Source organism: Falco naumanni, chromosome 4, assembly GCF_017639655.2.
Source record: "Falco naumanni isolate bFalNau1 chromosome 4, bFalNau1.pat, whole genome shotgun sequence".
NCBI classification, from domain to species: domain Eukaryota; kingdom Metazoa; phylum Chordata; class Aves; order Falconiformes; family Falconidae; genus Falco; species Falco naumanni.
The window spans coordinates 22212416-22232812 of NC_054057.1; the positions used below are offsets into that span (position 1 = coordinate 22212416).

A 20397-nucleotide genomic window follows, 5' to 3' on the forward strand; every position below is an offset into this window, starting at 1 on the left:
TTGGTAGTTTTGGTAGCCTCCTGATGAGTGTACAATAGATTAACAAGAGTAGTGTCCAGAAGTTTTCTTTGTTATTCTGCAACAGATCATGGTGTGCAGGAAGTGCTTTTCCATGTAGAGACCTTGTTACCATCAGAGCAGTGTGCAGAATGACCCCCCTGGCCATTTCAGTGGCAAGCATAATGCCATGAAATACAGTCCATATCTAAGCCTTATGCTCACTATATTCATCTGCAGGAGCCAAATATTTTATCTTTTCATATGTAAAATGAGCTTACTGAAGATCTTGGGTTCATTTTTAGGACAGCAAGCTTTGCAGTGATTCCCTGGTTCCAGAGTCTGAGCGGGCAGGTGTTCTCTGCATGGTTATAGTCCAATGCAGAATGCAGAGCAGCAGAAAGATGGATGCATGTAATATATCTGGCTGTACCAGAACTGGATCAGAAGGTAAGACCGAGCATACAACAATTGAGAATTCAATATGGGAAAGCTAATGGTGCACTTTAATTCCTAAACTTTCTCCCATTAGTGTCAGACACAGTGGCTCCTGGAGCCACGTGGATGTGGTCAGTCATGTGTGTAAACTATATTTCTTCCTAGACTTGCTCTTGCCAATTTTGGGCTGTGATTTTAACTTAAATGACTGAGTTTATTTGAAAGAGATGACTCATGAAAGAAACTCTCCTTGCATGTTTTTGTGGAAGTTTCAGCTTGTTACTAAAATTGAATGGTAGGAAAGGTGCCAATGTTGCTAATACTGGAGTGTGAGCTAATCTTGGATCTAAATGCATTGACCAGACTGGAATATACTTGGTTGAAGCTTTATTGTTAAAGGAATACTGAAATGTATACCACTTGAGATCTGTCCAGGATCAGAGAGATGCCGAGATTCTTCTAATATTGAAAGAGATCTGGCTGGATCTAACCTGCCATCTTACTGGTACAATGCATTTGGGGAAAATATTCAGAAGATATAACTTCCTTTGCATGTGCTAGGGCCTCACACACACACATTTTTCTTCTGTGCAGAATGGAAAAATACTGAAGTTTAAATAGTGGGAAAAATTTATTTGCCTCCACCATCCTCTTCATTAATATCATAATAATATTTAAGAATCCCAGAAGCACTTAATACAGGATTGTCATATGTGGATTTCAGTTTTACAGAAGACTATTCTGCCTTGTGGATGCAAACAGCAGCAGCAGAATTCAGCCAGCCAGCTCAGGGTGCCAGTGACTGGTAGCAGGCTTAGCGCTCCCGTCCTGCGCTGATGCAGTGTCCTGCGTCTTGCAGGGCAGTCACAGACTTTACTGATCTGGTAAGGCTGTGCATGAAGCTATGTGGTACTGTCAAGCAGGGTGGGGAGTATCTGAAAACCCGAGTGAGTTCCCAACCATGGCATCCAACTACACTTTTCAACTTTTGCAAGGGTATCTACCCCCTACAAATGGACTCTGAGGCATTAAAAACAGGTTCTGTGTACGCCCCAACAGCACGGACGTATGTGAGGCTTTGAAAGTGGGTAAGAGTGTTACACTGGATGTGTGGGCACAATTCCTGCATGTAAAACAAAGCTTATTTCTGGAACTATTTACACCTCTGAGGGATTGTGAAAGCCCCTGGGACTTGAATAATGTAATACAAATCTGAGAAGGGAAGAAAGGCAGAGGCGGTGTTGGTGGCATCTCAGACCTGTAACAGTGAACTGCAGTTCTGCAGCGCTAGTGCCTCTTGGAGTCTGTGCTCCGTTGCGTGTCACGCTGGGCTGCCATATCCAGGAGAATATTTGGGTGTTTACACATTTTCTGCTTTGTTAATATGACAAAGTGTTGCAATGTAAGGAATGGGGAGGAAGGATGGTTTCCACCCTCAAAGTGTGCTAAAGGTAAGCGGATTCCAGAATGCTCTTAAAAGCGCCGAAATACTGGGAAATATTCATCACTCCGATCATTCGTTTCCTTTGCACTTAACTAAACAGAGGTGAGGAGGAGGATACGTGGTTAATAACATTCCACTGAAGTTCTTTCTATAAGAACCACTCCAGAAATTTTCTTGGAAGAAACCAAGCCTGTAGCAGACAGCTTGTTAGGATTACAGCTTCCGTCAGTTTTCCGTGCCTCACGCTGGGAATCATGGCTTCAGAAATCTCAGTTCCTAAGTGGCTTGGTGTTAACTGCAGGATTAATTTCCCTTGATAACTGATGTTTTAAGATAAGTTTTGTTGTTTCTTGTAGTAACCTGACAACAGAGCGCTCGCTTCAAAGCACCTTCAGGGGCCAGCCGCTCATCTCAGTGGGTACAGGTGCAGGTAGGTGAGCCAGGGGAGCAGCAAGGGACTCACCAGGTCTGGGAACAAAATCTGTCATTTGGCAATAAAGGGAGGTGGCCATGGCTGCTCTGGGGTAGGCAGGACTGCACCGATCCACTGAGGTTATCATGGCTGGCGTGCCTTGGGTGCCTGTTGATGCCCGACTTTGAGCAGCATTTGGAGGTTCATTACAGACTGTTTAGGAGCCAGTTTGTTATGCTGGAAACAGGGTGGAGGAGACAGTAGAATATTCATTTAGAAATACATACCTGTTCACTTAATGAGCTTGGTAGCAATTGCATTTTTTCTCCTTGTCCATTTCTGTTTGGGTTTGACCATATTTATGGCAGAAGAGCAAGGAGAGGAGGGGGGGAAGCTGATTTCTGCACCGCTTTGAGGGAAGCAGTCATCATCTGTGGGCAGCTGAGGAAGCACATCGTGGGCGAAGGAAGAGATCAGGAAGCAGCCAGAGCCTAGGCAAAAGCTGGGGTAGGGGGGTGTCTTTGCAATGCTTTGGGAGCCAAGACAAAGAGTAACCAAAGGTGCCACACGTTTCTTCTTCTTCTTTCATGTGGGGTCGGTCCTGATCCTCATTCTTCACCTTCTCACTCAGAAAATGGGGACTCCTTGGCCTGGGTCCCTGCTGCTACTTTCTGCAGCTCCGTGCCTTTGCCAGACGGCAAGGGATGCTTTTGCAAGCTGAACTGAGGAACGCATCAGCCTGCTCCTGGCTGCACATGCGCATTGTGTCACTGCTTGTGACCATCGGCTCTGAAAGGGATTCAGAACAACGGAATACCCTGTTTCCACTTGTACACTATGTTTCCTTGGAACTGTTTTTGGAGCAAAAAATAGCCTGGCTTTTCCGCAAAATAAATCTCGTTGATATTTGAATTATGGTTAGTGCAAGGAACAGAAGAGACTTGAAGGGAATGGAACAGAAGCGTTATGCCACATTGTGCCTGGAGTTCTGCGTGACGAGCTGCGACGGAGGCCTGAGGGGTCCCTGCAGGAGAGCAGCTCCGCAGGGCAGGGCCCAGGCCCAGCCAGGAGACAGGGGCAGGCACGGGCACACCTACAGCATGGCCCGGGCAGGGACTGAAGGGCCCAGGCTGAGCTGAGATACATCCCCTGCGCCCTTGGCAGGAGACGGGGGCACTGGGGGTGCCAGGAGAGGCCGGTCCCAGCCACTGTGGCTTATGAGCACCCCCAGGACCCTGGCAGAAGTAGACCTGCTCTGCTCACGGGCTCTTCTTTGAACAGTGCTGCCTGTCCGCTTTGGAGACGGCGTGTTGGGCCAGATGGACCTTCTCTCTCATGGAGTACTGTACTGCTCAGCTCTTTTGTGTCAGCATGTTTATCCACAGGAACCAGATCAGGCATTTCTGGAAATGAGTACAAGGAGAAAGAAAACGATCCACAGGGACACAAACAAGCACTGCTCACCTCCCAAGGATTGGCAGCCATTCAGTTGAGGAGCATGTCCTGCATCAGCCTGAGGGCTTGATCTTTGAGCCTCGCAAGTGTCACATGTTGTTGGGGGATTTGCCATCCTGTGGAAAGCCAGCTCAACCAGATGAAGACAGAAGACTCTTGAAAATGACATTTCGTATTTGCTTCTGCCACATTGTGCAGATGTCCCACTTGTTTCGAGATGATGTGCAGCTCTCACCCCCATCAGGAACTACAGGCCCCCTTTCCACAGCGTGACACAGGCATTGCATAGGCTGGCACATGGTTATGGGTGTTCAGTGGTTTTTTGCTAGTGCAGGGCTGGGAAGAAAGGTCATCAGAGGTTTGCTCAGCACATGCTCATAGGGAAAGGAAGAGGGGGAAGAGGACGGGCAGGGCAGGGCAAAGGGATGCGATGGGATGGAATTTGGCAGGATGGGAAGGGAAGGTCTGTTGGGTTTTTTCAAAGGTATTTTGCTTGTGTGAATAAGGAGGCTGTTACCCACATGTAGTGTTGGTAAAACTGAGATAAAGCAGTTAGTCTGTTGCTCATCATAGAGTGTCTTCTGCCAATGTTTGGCACCTCTGAAAAATTAACCCCTAGAGCTACTGAGGCAGAATTCCCTGCTTCCGGTGCATGTTCATCAGAGCACCTTCACAGGCAGTATTAACTTGTTAAAAAACTTAGATTTCACCTCTAAGCTTGAGGAAGGAGAAAGCATGAAGGGGTTTATTTTACTTTTATAATTAGAAACTGTTCCAAGAGCAGCAGCTCAAAGGCAATGTGTATGAGTGCACCTGGAGGGTGACAGAAGATTTCTTGTAGTACTGGTGTGTATTCAACCTCGTTTCAAGTTCTTTGCTATGCTGACCTCTAGGGAAACTTTTTTGCAAAACGATTTGACAAAGCATTTGTATAGGGAGGTGCTGTGGCTTCAAACCTGTCACTGCCCTTCTGATTCTAGGGACCAGATGTTTTGTGTCAAATCCAAAGGAGGCCTTCACATCAAGCTGCAAGCTGTTTGCTGCTCCCTCAGCTGGTTCCAGCACGCTGGAATGAGTTAAGGTCTTGGTACATTTGAGCAGGGCTCAGTCAGCAGAGGAAATGCATCCTGAATTTTAAGAAATTGGGTGATTTTTCTGCGTAGTTGTGAACTGGGAAGTAAAAAACTCAAAGAAAACCCTGTGCTCTGAGTTTTTGGAGGACAGCATATACCTTTTCATCCGTTAGGACTCCTTCAGCAACAGATGAAGTTGGTATCCACCACTTAAGTTCTAGCCTGACAACTATGGGAAGAATGAATAGATTGCTTTCCCAGAGGAGCTGGGATGAGGGGCAACTGGGCAAGTGTCTCCCATCAGCAGGTAACAAGCCCATTTCAGAAGGGACATTTCATGGGCTGAAGAACCAGAAAGTTCTGTTTAGTTTGTTGCTATTTAACAATGAGCTCAAAGAAAGGAAATGGAAGATTAAAGGCATGGAAGAATTGTTTTCATTTTGCTTTTTAAAGGACCATTTCAAGGAGGAGAAGACATATTAAGAGAGATGTGCATATACCATGGGAAAAGTCCTGAGAGATCTTGCTGCTTTTGCTCCTGATATTCAAACAGGAGAATTTGCTGACAGTTGCAGATTAGGAGTATTTTTCTTCTAGATGCAAAAGTGTGAAGGTGAGTCATACTGGCTAATGATGACCATTCTTGAGCAGTGATATTTTTCTCAAGTACCCTGCTTCAGGCTCTTAGTTCAGTTTTTTGCTCAAGCAGGAGATCTGAACACCATCCCATTGTGGAAAGTTTTGTACAGTAGAGTATTATAAAAGCCAAAACCCTAACAGTAGTTAGTTATGAAGGCATATGACGGAAAAAGTTTTTATTTTGCATTAACTTTAGGCTCCTACTATCACAGGCAACTACATCACTTTCACAAACATCTCCCTTTCATAAACTGGTGAAACTCCATCCATTGCTGGATTTCAGTTTTGTTTCTTCTACTAGCAGATGCTTCCAAACCCACATTCTTTTAATGAATAAAATCCATACATTTCCAAGCTGTGTTTATTGACAGTTTGTATATAGCTGCCTGCACTAACTCTGTCTCTTAGTACCAATAGTTTTTCCTTCTAGGTGTTTATCTCCTTTCCTACTCTCGAGCTAATTTTACAGAATGGTGTGATCTCCTTGTTGTCTTTGTTCTGTTAGACTAACCATGCTCTGCCAGTCTCCCCTGAAAGAAAGATCTTGGAATCGCAGATGATCTTCATAGTTTTTTCTGCTCTGGTTGTGAATTCATCTTTGTCTGAATAAGAATGACCAGAACAGATGCAGGCTCAATGATCTAACAGTGATTTAAAGGCAGCATTAATCCCTCTCAACTCTTTTCCAGTGAATGGGTTGCATTTGCCATTTCACTGGTAAATCTGCTTGTGTCCTGATCAACCAAAACACAGGTCTTTATTCTCCTCTGCTTTTTCCAACAACTGAGTTCCCAGTTCATAGAGTTATTCTTCTGGTTGGGAAGAACAAACACTGAGATATATAATCTAGCCAGCTTTTCCACAGTGCCTTGGGAAACATGAATTATTGCACATCAGTCATTAGACAGCCTCAGGGCAAAATACAAATACAAGTGTAGTCAAGAAATAGCAGTAGTAACAAACAACAAAAAAAACCCCAACCAAACAAAACCCCAACCTAAACAAAACTAAAAGACGGTATATGTAATCTCAGACTGTTTTTGTAAAATGGTTAGAAGGCCTGGTGAATGCCTATAGTACTAATGCATATAGAGTAAAAGTAAGATGCGTTCTAAGACTTGCACACTTAACCAAAAAAACGCCAAGCTCCCTAGGATAATAAGATACTTAAATTCAGGCCAGGTATTAGATACACCACAGAAATTTTAATTTCTAGCTCTCTGTGTGCTTGGGGGAATGATAGTGATTTTATAAGAGAAAAGCAGGTTGATACTGGAAGACTGGAACCAAACTTCAAAGAATGCTAGATAAATGTTACTGTTCAGGAGAAAAAGAGACACCTTTCCCCACCACTACCCCCCACAAACCCCAACCAAACAAAAAAAAAAAACCCAGCCCTAAAGAAAAATCCCTGCCATGTCAACAAACAAGCGCTGAGAACATCTACTGAAAAATATTCTCAAACTACTGAAAACTCTTCCTATCTTTATCTTGATGGATTGACAGTTTGTCCTGCACCAGAAGGATGTTGCTAAGAGCTTTACACATCATGGTGACAGAGACAGGATGCAGAAACTTTAAAAAAGGAAGGAAGAAAGTACAAGAAAAACCTTAACAATAAAAGAAGTGGTAACATTGGCCATGAAGCATGCACTCTTCCTTAGTGCATGGCCAGCTCAGCATCTACTTGTCTCAATTGTATTACATTAAAGATGGTGGACAGTCACTTAGAACACATTCTTGGGAGCCTTAATGTGCTTTTGCAGATCCAACAAAGTATTTGAGTAAAAAACAGATTATGAGTTGAGGTTTTAAAAAGCATTTAAAATCAGCTAAGTGTTAGCCCAACTTTCCTCCATGGGATAGCTGCTACAGAAATCCTTTCCTAAGGGTTCATTCTCTAGAACTGGCATCCAAATACTTTTGGAGCTGATGGTATTTTGGCTGAACCTTTCAAAGTGTGTTTTTCTCCAGTGTTTACCACTGTTTTCATGTACTGACTATATAATAACACCTTGCAAGATAAGAGATAACTGCAGACACCATTCCTACGGCATAAGGTTTCAGCTTGTTGTGGAACAACCAAGACCTGACCTCTTCAGGTTACTGGCTCCCACAGCACCGCAGGCACCACCACCAAAACATATCTTCTGACCTAACCTGGTGCTCCTTTCCCTTCTATTTACTCTTCCCCATGAAGCCCTGGGAAAGAAGTTGTAAAGCATCTTACATTTTCTGGCTCTTCAGGAAGACAACTATTGGCACTGTGCCATCAGTATCTTCAACGCTTCTGGAGGATTTCATCCCCTGAAAGGAATCTGTTTCAGATCTGCTTTGTTATGTCAGGAACCTATGGATTTCCACAGGTTTTCACTGTCAAACGCTGAGCCACCATCGCCTGACGGCTGAGAGTTGCCAAATGCTGACATAACTGCTGTTGGCAGATCCTTCTACAACCTGGTCTAGCCAATTTCCAGGCAGAGTAAACTCACTGTCATCAGCAGCTTAGCTTCTAGTTCAGAAGCTCCTTTGACAAGTCATGAAGGTCGCTCCACATGCAAAAACGCCAGGGTTCTACTGCTAATCACACAACTCTTTCAAATAGTATCTTCTCACTCCAGAAATGTTAGTGAATGCTTGGGAGTAAATTGAAAATTGCAGCCTGTGCTGAATTGTCCAGGTCTGTCCTGTGTAATTATCCATGGTCTCTACAGCTGTCTTGTGATGTAGGGTTCTGGCTTTCTCTGGTTTGTTTTGGGTTTTTTTTAATGTGCCAGAAGCCTGCCGATGTACTTTTGTGTGTACTGAGTGTGCTTCTGTGTGTGCCACAACATGCCCTGGACAGCCTCTTCATAGCTGCTGAATATGTATGTACACGGTGAGCAGCGAAGAATATGATCCTAGCTGAGAACATCCTCCAGGCCACTATGGAAAGATAAGCTATTCCGCAGTAGTCACAGATGAAGTCTGGGAAGTACGGCACTTAACACAGTGGGGAAGATATGAGGTATGCTGCTACTGCCCTCCAAGTTGTGTAGAATTTTCATGATGCACAGCATGTTCATAAAAAAACACAGTTTGACAAAGTATAAAGGCATTGTTGTCTAGGTCAGAGTAATTTTTCTTGGATAGTGACCTTCTCTCCTGAAATGGCAGGTGGGCCAGCATACCAGGCTGTTTCCTTTGCCATCCTATGAGACATTATAGAAGAAAAAAAATGAATGTAGTTGTTTTCCATGCAGCATGCATCTTAAGAGAAAACCTGAAGGAAAGGGTTTGTGTGTATGTGCATAACTACAGAAATATGTAACGAATGCTTTAATGACAACATTTATCAGAAATGTGAGCTGTAACAAAGAGATGAAGGGTGGAGTAAAACATCACACCTCTAAAAGGAGGCTTGCTGGAAGTGGATGACGTGCAGGACCTGGACAGGAGGAATATTTTTGCCTGCATTTAGAAAAAGAGAGGAAACCATCAGAGCGATTCAAGGAGTTGAAATATAACAGTGGAAAAGAGGTGGTGTTTGTTTTGTTTTGTTTTGTTTATTCTTAAGTCACATTTTACATAGAATCACAGCTAGTACCTATGGAAGCTAGCTAACAACAATTCAGACTGCAAGATGGCCAGAAGACTTAGAAAATCTCTAAGAAAAGACAACAAATTCTGCTTGTAAAGCACTTGGGATGATGTTCATGATGGTGTGGCAGGTATACCTAATGAAACAAAATAAGCTCAAGAAGCTGAGTTGAAGTATAGGTAGCAGAGTGGCAGCTTTGGTCATGACATTCAATAAAATCATGAAAAAGTAAAAGGTAGGGAAGAAAAAGAAAAGAAGCAAGCCTGAGACTTCATTGGAGTCTGAAATCAGAAGCCAAGAAGACTGGAAGGAAACCTGAAATACCCTAAATTTAAGTTAGTTTCAGTAGTGTAAGACAGTAAAAAAGTCTTGTAAGTGTAAGCAAAAAAAATGAGGCCATTTTTCAGGAAGCAATGAAATTGCTTTACTGTTCAGAGTTAAGCATATCTTGTAATAGGAGTGAGTTCCTCCCTGGTTCTAGTTCAGCAAGAGCTCTTACGCCTCTGAGTTAATAATCAGGACTTAGATAAATTAAAACCAGGAAAAATCACCTGGCTGTAGGCTTTCCTACACTGCCTTCTAAAGCCCTCTTTCAAGTTGGCCCAGCTATCACTCCTTGACTGCACTGTGTGTGTGGGTGGGGTGGGTGGGGGGGTGGGGTGGGTGGGGGGGTGTTTCTCCAGTGACTCTTTTAACTTAAACAAGTCAAAATAACGGGTGTCCTGAGTAATATGAAACATTACAAAAATGTAGCATGCTTTCATTATCATAAGACATAATAGGTCTGACTGAACCCTTAATGCCTTGCATGGCCATTCTCTGCTCTCATAGCTGATGCCAAGTAGACGAAGAACCACTGTAAGGTGGGCAAAGTAACACATGGTCCTGCCCCGAGGCTGTGTGAGGCTGGGGTACCACTCTGCTTCACAGGCTTAAGGAAGAGGAAACAAAAATCATGTTAAGGCTGTTCCTTAGGATTAATCCTAAGGATTAAATTAACTCTCCAGCATCCCTCCTAGTCTATTGAGCTGTTCCAGGAAGGAATTGCTTTATTGCTATAGAATACCCTAAGTATTTCAGCCAATAGTGACACCAATTTTATCCTGTTCCTGGTTCCATTGGCCATCTAGAAATAAGCTTTTTCTGTACAGAAATCAGCCTTTAGTTACCTACTCCCGAAAACAGTTGAAATTATGATCATGATATATTCACTGGATTTGCTTTGGTGATTGGGAACTAATAGTAGGTAGTACAGTGGGTAAACTGGGAAGGGTGAAGGGCATCACTTCTCTAGAGTCATGGGACCACTTCACACGAATACTGTAAATGAACAAAGCGTGTAACTCCCATGATCTTGCTAAAGCAAAAACCTATTATACTATGTGTAGGACACTGTTTGGTTTTATCCGATTTGCAGTTATGCAAATTCTTAATTTTGTGAAGAAATTACTGGTGTTGTTCTGTGGACAAAAGCGGCATAGAGAGGAGACCTGCTCACGTGAGATTCTCCATCACACCAACTTCTAAAGTAGAACAAAGGATGTGGAGATGGTAATCCTGAATCTCCCTTATACCTCTTGCTTTTAACAGTAATCAGGCTAGGATGTACGTGGTCTGCATTGCTTTAGTAATACCATGCACCAGTACTTAAGTTTGCTTAGACTTACAGCAGGGTTGTGTGAGACTACTGCAATGGTTTCTGTGGGGAAAAAGTAAGAGTGGTTTATCATGTGCTTCATCAGCCACTAGCACAGGATTTAACATTCACCTTCACCTACCCTGCTCATAACCTCACCTGGATATTCATATGAAAGGAACTGCAGTGATCTTTTTTCCTCCACGGTCCTGTATTCCTGCAATCCCTTGAAATGGTTCCTCAGACTGATTGGTTTTTTTCTTTTCCTTTCTCCTCTGGAGAAAGAAAGGAGGACTGTTGGGAGGGCTCCAGCAGAGACAATCTCATGGAGTCAACCCCAGTCCTGTGTCTCAGGCCTAGAAACATCTCTCTGTGGCTAGGGCAGTTCCCACTGAAGCAGACTTGCAGACAACAAGTGTTCCAAAAAAGCTGGACTTAAGGCATCTTTATCAAACTTGGTATCTCACAGGTATTTTATTCGGTCTCTTCTCATTGCTGCTCTGAATCTCTGAGAAAACAACATACTTGGACACAAGTGCACTTTTTGTCTTTAGCAACTCTGCTGATCATGAACAACAGCAACAACCGAGGAGTTGGAAGGAAATCTTTCTTTGCAGTCTACATCTTCTGGTATGCATCACTAAATGTTGCATTTAACATGCTGCCTTTACCTAGAAGATTAATTTTGTCCTTCACCTGTTAGTTTGTGGGGGTTTTACCTTCCTTTTCAGCCTCCAGACATTTGAGAGAGGGGCATGAAAATGAAATGTGTAACTGTTCTCTCATCTCACTTAACCATGCTGTAAATTCTGGTGAGCTGGTAGCCTATACATGAATTGGCTTGATGGAAAAGTACAAATGTATTGCCCACGTTGTCTTACTTCATTAGAATATAACAAATACTAAATTTTCAGTCAATTTCACTTAAGGGAGAAATCAATAAATCTAAGTTTTAGTGGTCCCATTATGCTTACACAAGCCAGCAGGTGAGTATTTCAGCTTTGTCTTTGAAATGTCCTCATCCATCACCTCCAACCTGCAGATGATGATATCAGCCTTCAAGATGGTAAGGTATTCCTGCCAGCTGTAGTTCTGCTCTGGCCCTGGATTTCATCTGAGACCTTGGAGGGACGTACCCTGTGGTATGATGTAAATCGTGGCAGTCATGAGTTGGATATTTGTTCCTGTTGTGTTTGAGTAGAGGAAAACAGACTTGCTACCAAACGGAATTAAAACTTTTGTTATTAAATTACATCCTTCATATGAAAATAACTAATTGGACAGGAATTTATGCTCTAGTTAGTGGAGAGCTAAGAGCTACTTCTTGACAGACACGGCAGAAGCCTTTCTACACATTTGTAGCTGAAATAAATCTTTGTCTTCCAATACAGTTCACTTAATAGAAAATATCAGTAACTCTCCTGTTTGGAATTTGTCTTAGGTGACCTACATTACATCTTTCAGCATGGAAATAAGACACAAAACTCTTAAATAGCTTGTTTTGGAAAAATGTTTAAAACCACACTTGTTCTCACCTCTTCATACGACTAAATCAGCCTGCAAACTTGATACTGTCTGCCATAGCATTTTGCTCTTAGGTTTTCCAGAGCGCCAATTCCTGGAGCTTTATAGGGTTCCATGCTTCTGATGATCATTTCATTGATAGAAAGCTCTTCGGCCAGTAACATCGCAAAGCGGGAGAAGGCGCAGAGCTTGCGCTTATGTGTTTTTCTCTGCCACTCCCTTATAGATGCTACAGGCAACTTACATTCTACCATAGCATTTTCAATCAAAAGTCACAAAGAAAACATGAGCACACTTTGCATGGTAAGGCAGAATGAAATCCCTGCTGCACTGCTCATGCGTATGATCTGAATGGGGCAGATGTGGAGCCGCAGTAAAGTACTTTTTTGGCTGGAGTATGCATTTATAAAAATATTAAGCCTGAATGGATGCGTATAAATGTAAACAAAGTACACATGGCTTAAGTATTCGAAATTTTAAAGAAAGCTCTTCTGTGGCTGCCATCAGAGGCTAGGCTGCCGCGTCCAGCGAACACACACTCCCCGCTGCGGGGCAGACGCAGGGGGGGCCGAGGCCGCAGCCCGGGGATGAGCGACCCAAGACCCACTGCGGCCCAACGCTAGCATCCCGCCCGCTGCCCGGGGCGCCTCCCCCACCACCCCGCCCGCAGCCTGACACGGGCCGCCCCCAAGGACCTCTACCGCTCCGCCTCCGGCCTCTAGAGGCCGCCGAGACAGAAGAAAGGGGAAAAGGCGAGCGGGCAGCCGACTCCACGCCGCTCCCCACCCTGCGCCGGAAGCGATCTTTGACCCCCGCGCCCGGAAGCGCCCCCTCCCTCCGCCCGCGGGGCGAGCGCGACGCAGTTACCGCGAGATGCAAGATCTCGCGAGAGCTGCGCCCTCCCCGTCCCGGGCGTTGGGTGTGGGGGGGGAGGGGGTGAACTCTCGCGAGAGCGGCGCATCTCTCCCGGCTCCGGGCATGCGGGCCAGGGCGGCAGCCCCGCGCGCGATTGGCGGGGCGCGGCCCCCCCCCCTTGAGCCGCCGGCCCCGCGCATGCGCCGCGCTCCACCGGGCCGTGTCCCCGGTGCGTGTGTATGCGTGTGTCACCCGCGCGCAGCACCCAGGCCGCGCCAGCGCTGTCGGCCGCCAGCGACTCGGGACCGGGCAGCTGGGAGCCGCCGGGCAGGGTAAGCGGGCTCGGGGCCAGCGCAGCGCCGGGCGCCGCCTCGGACAGCCCGCCGCAGGCGGCCCGGCACGGCCTGACCCCGCCGCCTGGCCGGGGAGCGGGTGAGGGAGGCGGCGACGGCCCCGCGGCCCGCGCCCGGCGGCCGCACCCCCCGCGCAGCGCCGCCCGGCGCCGGACGAGGCAGCCGCGGCCCGGGATGGAGTGAGGAGGCCGCCGCCTGGAGCCACTTCCGCGTTGCGGGAGGCCGCGCCGGCTCCGCGGGAGACCCCCGCCGCTCCGCCGCCGCGCCGGGCAGCGCCCGGCCCCGACCCCGGCCCGAAGGCGGGCGGCGCGACCCCCCCTCCCCCCGATGTGGCGGCGCGGCCCCATGTGAGGCGGCGCGGCCGGGCGCGCTGCGAGGCGGGCCGGGCCCCGGCAGCCGGCCGGGGAGCGAGGGAGCGAGCCAGGCCCTGGCGCCGGCCGGCGTGTGTCCCCGTGTGTCTGCGCGGCGCCGGGTCTCCATGGCGCCGGTGGCGCCCTGAGGGCGGCGGATTCCCTACGCCGCGTCCTCCTTCTCGGCCGTGAGTGAGCTCGATGCCGAGCACCTCGGACGCGGCGGCCGGCGGGAGCGGGGGAAGCCGGGGCTGGGGCAGCGGCAGCAGCTCAGCGGTGGAGGCGGCGGCCGACAAGAAGCGGCTGCATCACCGGAGACGGAAGCGCTTCACGGCCCAGCCGCAGCCCCCCCCTCCGCCGCCGGCCCCTCACCCGCTGCTCTTCCCGCTGCTGCAGCCGCCCCTCCTGCAGCCCCCGCTCCTGCAGCCGCCGCTGCCGCCGCAGTCCCTGCTCTTCCTGGCGGCCACCGGCGCCTCCTCCTGCTGCGGGGACGGGGGGGGAGCGGAAGCGGCCGCGGGGCAAGCGGCGCTCGGGCTCTCGGCACAAGCGGCGGCGAGGCCGCGGGGGCGGCGGCGGCGGCGGCGGGACCCAGGAGGTGGAGAAGCGGCGCGGTAGCGGGGGTCTGAGCACGCTGGTGGAGGAGTACGACGACGTGAGCTCCCAGTCCGAAGGGCTGGTGGGCGGCGGCGCGGCCGGCGGCGGCGCGGGCAGCGGCGGGGGGAGCCCGGCCTCCTCCTCAGGCGGTGGCGGCGGGACCCAGCGTCAGCGGGGCGAGGCGGAGCGGAGCGGCCGGTCCCGCCGGGAGCACCGCGGCAGCAGCGGCCGCTCCAAGGAGCGGCACCGGGAGCACCGACGGCGGGGGGAGGAGAAGGCGCAGCAGGAGGGGGCGGCGGCGGGCCGCGGGGGACCCGAGGCCTCCTCGTCCTCCTCCAAGTCCCGCAGCCGCCACAACCACACTGGGGGCCAGGACCGGGAGGGACTCAAGAGCAGCAGCAGCGGCGGCAGCGACGGCCGCAGGAAGGGCTCCCTTGCCTCGCCCAGCAGCGGCAGGAAAGAGCGGGAGAGCAAAGCGCACCGCAGCCGGACTAAAGCAGCCAAGGAGCCGCCCTCGGCTTACAAGGACCCGCCGAAGGCCTACCGAGATGACAAGCCCGAGCCCAAGGCTTACCGGCGGCAGCGCTCGTCCCCGAGCCCCGGTCGGGATGACAGCCCCCCGCTGCACCGCACCTCGCAGAGCCAGCGGAGCCGCAAGTCGCTCAGCCCGGTGGGCGGCCGCTCGCCCCTCAGCCCTTACAGCCGCCGCCGCTCCCCCAGCTACAGCCGGCACAGCTCCTATGAGCGCGGCGGGGACGTGTCGCCCAGCCCCTACAGCAGCTGGCGCCGGTCGCGGAGCCCCTACAGCCCCGTTATCCGGTGAGTGCAGGCCCGGACCGGGAGGAGGGGGGCGCTGGGACCGGGCTGGGGGCATGGCGGGGGGTGTGGGGGGGTGGGGGCTGGTGCTGGCTTGCAGGGCCTGCCGGGGAGGCTCGCATCTAGCAACAAAAGCCCTCCCTCGATGCCCGCTTGCTGCCAGAAAGCTGAGGTGGGGGGAAGGGGAGCTGGAGATGTACAAAGATTCTCCTGTCCTGTCTTTGGGAGAAAGGGAGACGTGGGTGTCTGCAGCGCTTCTGCAGCTAGTTTCTCTCCGTGGGAGATCACCTAGCTGGAAATAGGCTTTTTAAATATTAAAGGCCATGAGAACATCTTCAGATGAGAGTGAAGATGCTTCTCAGGCCAGGTTTTCTGAAGGACCGATTTTGATTTTTAAAGCTTTGCTTGCGAAGTACGGAGATTCTCAGGTATGTTTTTACGTATTCAGTTCCCCTGTATAAAAGGATGCATGTTCAATATAACTGTGTTCGGTTTAATTCCCACTAATCTAAAGAGCAAGTAAGCTGACAGGCAGTTTGTGTTACAAGTGTTTCTTGATTTTAGAGATCTATAGAAAGAGTTAGGGTTTCTGTTTTGCTAGGAAAAGGAGCCAGTGTCAAGTTTTGTTAAATTGTCTTTCGTGTGTTGCACAACCTATGAAAACGCATGTAAGCTTTTTTTTCCAGTCAGGTTATATATATGTATACACTTGATGTGCGCTTGCGAATCACTTTGTTAGTAGGAACTGGGAATGTAAAGGTCAGCGTTGCTGTGACTTCTGTAATTTTATATGGACAGGAAACGTGGGCTGTATCTCTGATCAGATAGAAACTGTGTGGCAGAGTTAAAGCTCTTGGAATATTTTAACCTGCAGCAAAACTACTGGGAATCCAAAGTGTTTGCTTAGTGTATATTTATAACTGAAGATTTCCTGTATTGGAATCTTACCGTTGCCTCATTGTTTATAGGCTTACTTGAATTCACATCTGGACTTCAATTGTAAACGTATTGGGTGATTTGCTGTTCCACCAGCAATAATTTTGTTTACAAGGCATTACCTGGTGGGTTGTCTGAGAACTGTTGTCTGGTGTTCCTAATGAGCACTTTGTGTTGGTCGCCATTTGGGGGGTGTCCCACAGTGCATCCAATAAAGATGCTGAAGCTGTTCTGTGTTTCACTGGCTGTTGGTATTCAGCTGTCCTGGGTGTGCATTGAATGCTGTTTGAAGAACAGAGTAACAAAATTGTGTCCTACTTTGTTCGGGGAGATAGAACAAAGGTGCCTTTGGGAAAAAATATAGTGGTTGTTTTAAAATATGGTTGCATGGAATAATTTTGTAAACAATAGGATGTTTCAAGCAGAAGACACTGTGAGTGGTCAGAAAAACAGCACGTCATCGTCGTTGTTCCATGAAAGCCTGTTACCAGTGGTTAAGGGATGCGCTTTCAAGATTATTTGAATAATAGAATAGCAGGAATATTATGTGCATAGTTTTGACTTAAACACTCTGAGAATCACATTACTTGCTGTAGATGCTTTTGTCTTGGAATAAGAAAGGTGATAATGACGAGCAAAATTATGTATGCTCTGTTTGCACTTATTAGTCACATTGACAGTCCAGTTAGTTTAGAATCCTGTCTTATACGCTGACTGATGGGACTGTAGTAGAAGGCACAGATGTTTTTTAGAGGACAGGTACAGAGCAAAGTTTAGTAGGAGTGTTGTGCTGCTTTTTTTTCTGATGGTAGTGGGCCTGTGATTTGACACATGACAGTTTAAAACTCCTAGTTTTTGTTTTGTCTCTGTGGTAAATGTGTAAGTCTTCGTTGAGCTGCAAATGTGTTCCTAGGAGTTAGCTTTGTGACTTCACACCTTCCTTCCTCTGCTTAAACTGTAATTTGCATCCCACCTTTAACTGCACACAGATAAATTATTTAGTTAACAAATGCAGATTGTCAGGTATACTGGAGAGGGATTGGAATGGCTGAGTGAAAAGAAGAGGTTGCTGTATGTGGAAAGCAAGGTTGGTCTGTCCTAATGTGGCATTCCTTGTAAAAATGTCGTTTTCACAGAAAAGGAAAGAAACTGAAAGTGTGAAGATAAACTTAGTTGTTCATAATGTGTACCTGCTGTGGAGAAACATCAGCTACTGTTCTTTGCTGCCATACAGCTATTATGCATTATGTGTATTGGGGCGGCAGTGGAGAAATAAAGATGGGAGGTATTTATAAAATAGTTTTAGCCATTCAAAACTGCGTCATAACAGCTTTTTTTCACTTGACTCTGTGGTAGTATGCCCAAAAGGCTGAAAATTTTTGCCGTGCTGTTTATGTGATGGTATAGTGGCCTTAGACTTGATAGAATAGTACAGTTTTGTGAAGGCAACAGCTTCTTACAGCACCTGTCTTCTTCATCTGAATGATTTAAAGACTTAATTCTGGGCTTGTATCCAGCTGTAATGTTGTCAAGACAGTAAGAACTTTGTATGTGACCGAGCATTCCAGGCTACAAGCCTTTTTTTTTCTCTTTTCGTCCTATATCTCGTATATGTGTCTTCTGTAACGTTACATAAATTCCCTAGTTACTTGGTATGTAGAAAATGAGAATTAAGTGGTCCTAACACACTTGGAAAGCTCATGTGTCTAGAGTGCTGATTTTGTCATCTAGGTCTCTGAGCTGCTTAGGGAGAAACTTCTAGTAAATAGTGGAAGAGAAACAAGTGAAGTCTGCTTCACTCATTTGAATCCCTAGTTTTCTCAAGCAGCAGCAGCAACAGCGCAATTGTTCTGAGTTAGACAGTAGCGACTGTGAATACTGTTTTCTGGTGATGTTGCCTGGATGTGGGTTCTGAAGAGGAGAGACACCAGATAAGCTTCCCATGCCTGGAAAATTCTTTTTGAATGGTAGACTAATTGCCTTTTCCATTATTATAGCAGTAAACATCTGTGTTTTGGGCAGACTGATTGAGCTGTTTCCACTTGTTGGACAGAACTCCTTTACTTGCTGCTGATGGATTTGTATTACTATATTTTCTTGTGGATAGTAACACAGCTGTTCTGAAGTAGCACGTGCACTTTTTCAAAATGGAAATTCTTCCATAACACCAAAAGTATGAGGTATGTCTTTCTCTTCTGATAAGCTGACAGGATTTTTTTAAAAAATAGCATACAGAAAAAGGCGGGAGAGGAATTAAAACTCACGGTTGACAAAATAAGCAGAGAAGTCTCTCTTTGGAAACTAGTTTAGGATGGAATTGTGGGAAGAGAAGAACTATTTTTCATACCTTCAGTTAGGTCATATGCTATGTGATCACACATTTAATTCACTTAGCTCTGTAGATGAGTAATCACATTTTACCGAATTTGAATACACCTACCCATCTGCCTAGATAAAAGTTAAGTGGGTGGGGCACTACTAGCATAGTACTACTGTGTGTGGATGTTGCTTATAGGAAAAATACAAGATTTCTTTTCTTATTGGTATTATAGAGCCATCTCATTCTGTAGCTGTAGCTAGTATGTAGTAGTGAATGTCTGCAAAACATGGATTGCTTGTGTACAAAACTGAAACAAGCATAAGAAAAATTGTAAAATACATATTAATGCTGAAGAAGACATGGTTTCATACACTTGATATTAAAAATAACTTTGAATCCAGTAATTCCGCTACTATTGGACTTGAAGGAGTAGGGGAGATTTCCAGATGTTTTTTTCCCCTTGCTTGGTGAAAACAGATTTTTTTCATATAATGCTTTATAATCTTGTTTAGTAAAACTGTATTTTGCAGAATTTAAAATGTGAAACTGTAGGTTTTCACTGTTGGAATAGCTATTTTTTCCAGTGTGTATTGAGGCTCTTACTGTAGTACATACTCTCATTTTATTAAGATTTGTTTTGTTACTTGGCAGTGGACTTTGCCTTTTGTCCAGCCATGTTGATGTGCCTTTCCTTTTCCTCATTGCACTGCTGCTTCCCTTGTGGAAAGGGACTTAATTTGAAAAAAATAACTTTTGATGTGTTTAGAACTCAGCATTTGAGTTGACTTTTTTGCAGATTGATTTCTTTATAGGCAGAGTTCTCATCTGAAAAGATAGGGTTATAAAGCAGATTTAAGAACCAAAATTCATGTTCCGAATTTTTCAGTATTCCTTTGCTGTATCTGTTGGAGACCATTTTAAAGATTTACAGTTTGAATCAGGAAGGCAAGTTATCTAGTCTTCATGCACAAAGTGGCTGAGTAGGTGGTTGTTGCAGAGCTGCTTAGAATATAACCTTGAACTAGGGGCTAGAGAAAATAAATAAAACCAATTAATAAGGTACCAAGTCAGAGAGCACTATTACTGCTATGGCATAAAGAAATGAATTATACATTTGCCTGCTAATGCAACACAGAAAAGCTATACTATGAACTGGAATGTTTTGTCAAGGTGGTTTATGTTACTGGGTGATTATAAATGTCTTGGAAGATCTGTGGTGAAGCCAACTGATTAAATTTAGGTCTCCCTTTTCAAATACACTATGACCTTACTGTGCCAGGGAAGATGGCAGTGTTTAGTCAGTAGTGCAGCATTCACTGGTAGTTTTTGAAAGAGCTGGGCTACAGTGGGTGTTTTAACCTCTTGCGGTCTGCTTAATTTGTTGTTTTCCCAGTTGTATTCTCATGAATCCCTTTGTATTGTCTTGTCCAAAAGTTACGGACAAAATTGGTTCCTTTGTTAAGCTCTGTAGACCCTGATATATTCAGAGTGTGTAATACTGTTTGTGCTTAGGTAACATGCATAGCTCGCTACTAGCGTGGTGGATTTAGCTTGCTCTTAAAGCGGTTAAGAAGAAAAGAGGTTTTCAAGTTTACAAACATGAGAAGATAACACATGACTGTTATGATTTGTCAATAAAATGCTTTTTTTTTTTTTTGTATTAAAGGGAGAGTTGGAATGGGAAGGAAAGAAGCACCTAGAAAATAGCTTGATGATAAAAACCGTGTAAGCTGAGTGAGACCTGTATTCCTGGAAATCTGACATGTTTAACACTGTTATTGTTGCTTCTTCCTCTATGCTTTCAAATATCAAGAGAGTAAAATATAGCACTTTAAGTTTTAAGTTACTATTTGGAATTCTTTCATTCTGTGATTGAGAATGTAAGTGGTACTACATCAGTAAACTTTTTTCTATTAAATACATTAATAAATCTACTGTTTGGTAATTAATAAGTTAACTTGTGAAATTCAATACA

At 46.2% G+C, this 20397-nt stretch overlaps 1 protein-coding gene across 1 annotated transcript in view; it reads left to right on the forward strand.

Annotated features, from left to right (window-relative positions):
* Positions 1–13838: 13838 nt before the first annotated feature.
* The window catches only part of CDK13 (cyclin dependent kinase 13), a 49341-nt gene continuing 42782 nt past the window's right edge, over positions 13839–20397 (forward strand). Inside the window, 2 exon segments of the mRNA XM_040593306.1 lie at positions 13839–14248; positions 14250–15169. Of these exon segments, the coding sequence (XP_040449240.1) occupies positions 13958–14248; positions 14250–15169 (1211 nt within the window). The 5' untranslated portion in view covers positions 13839–13957.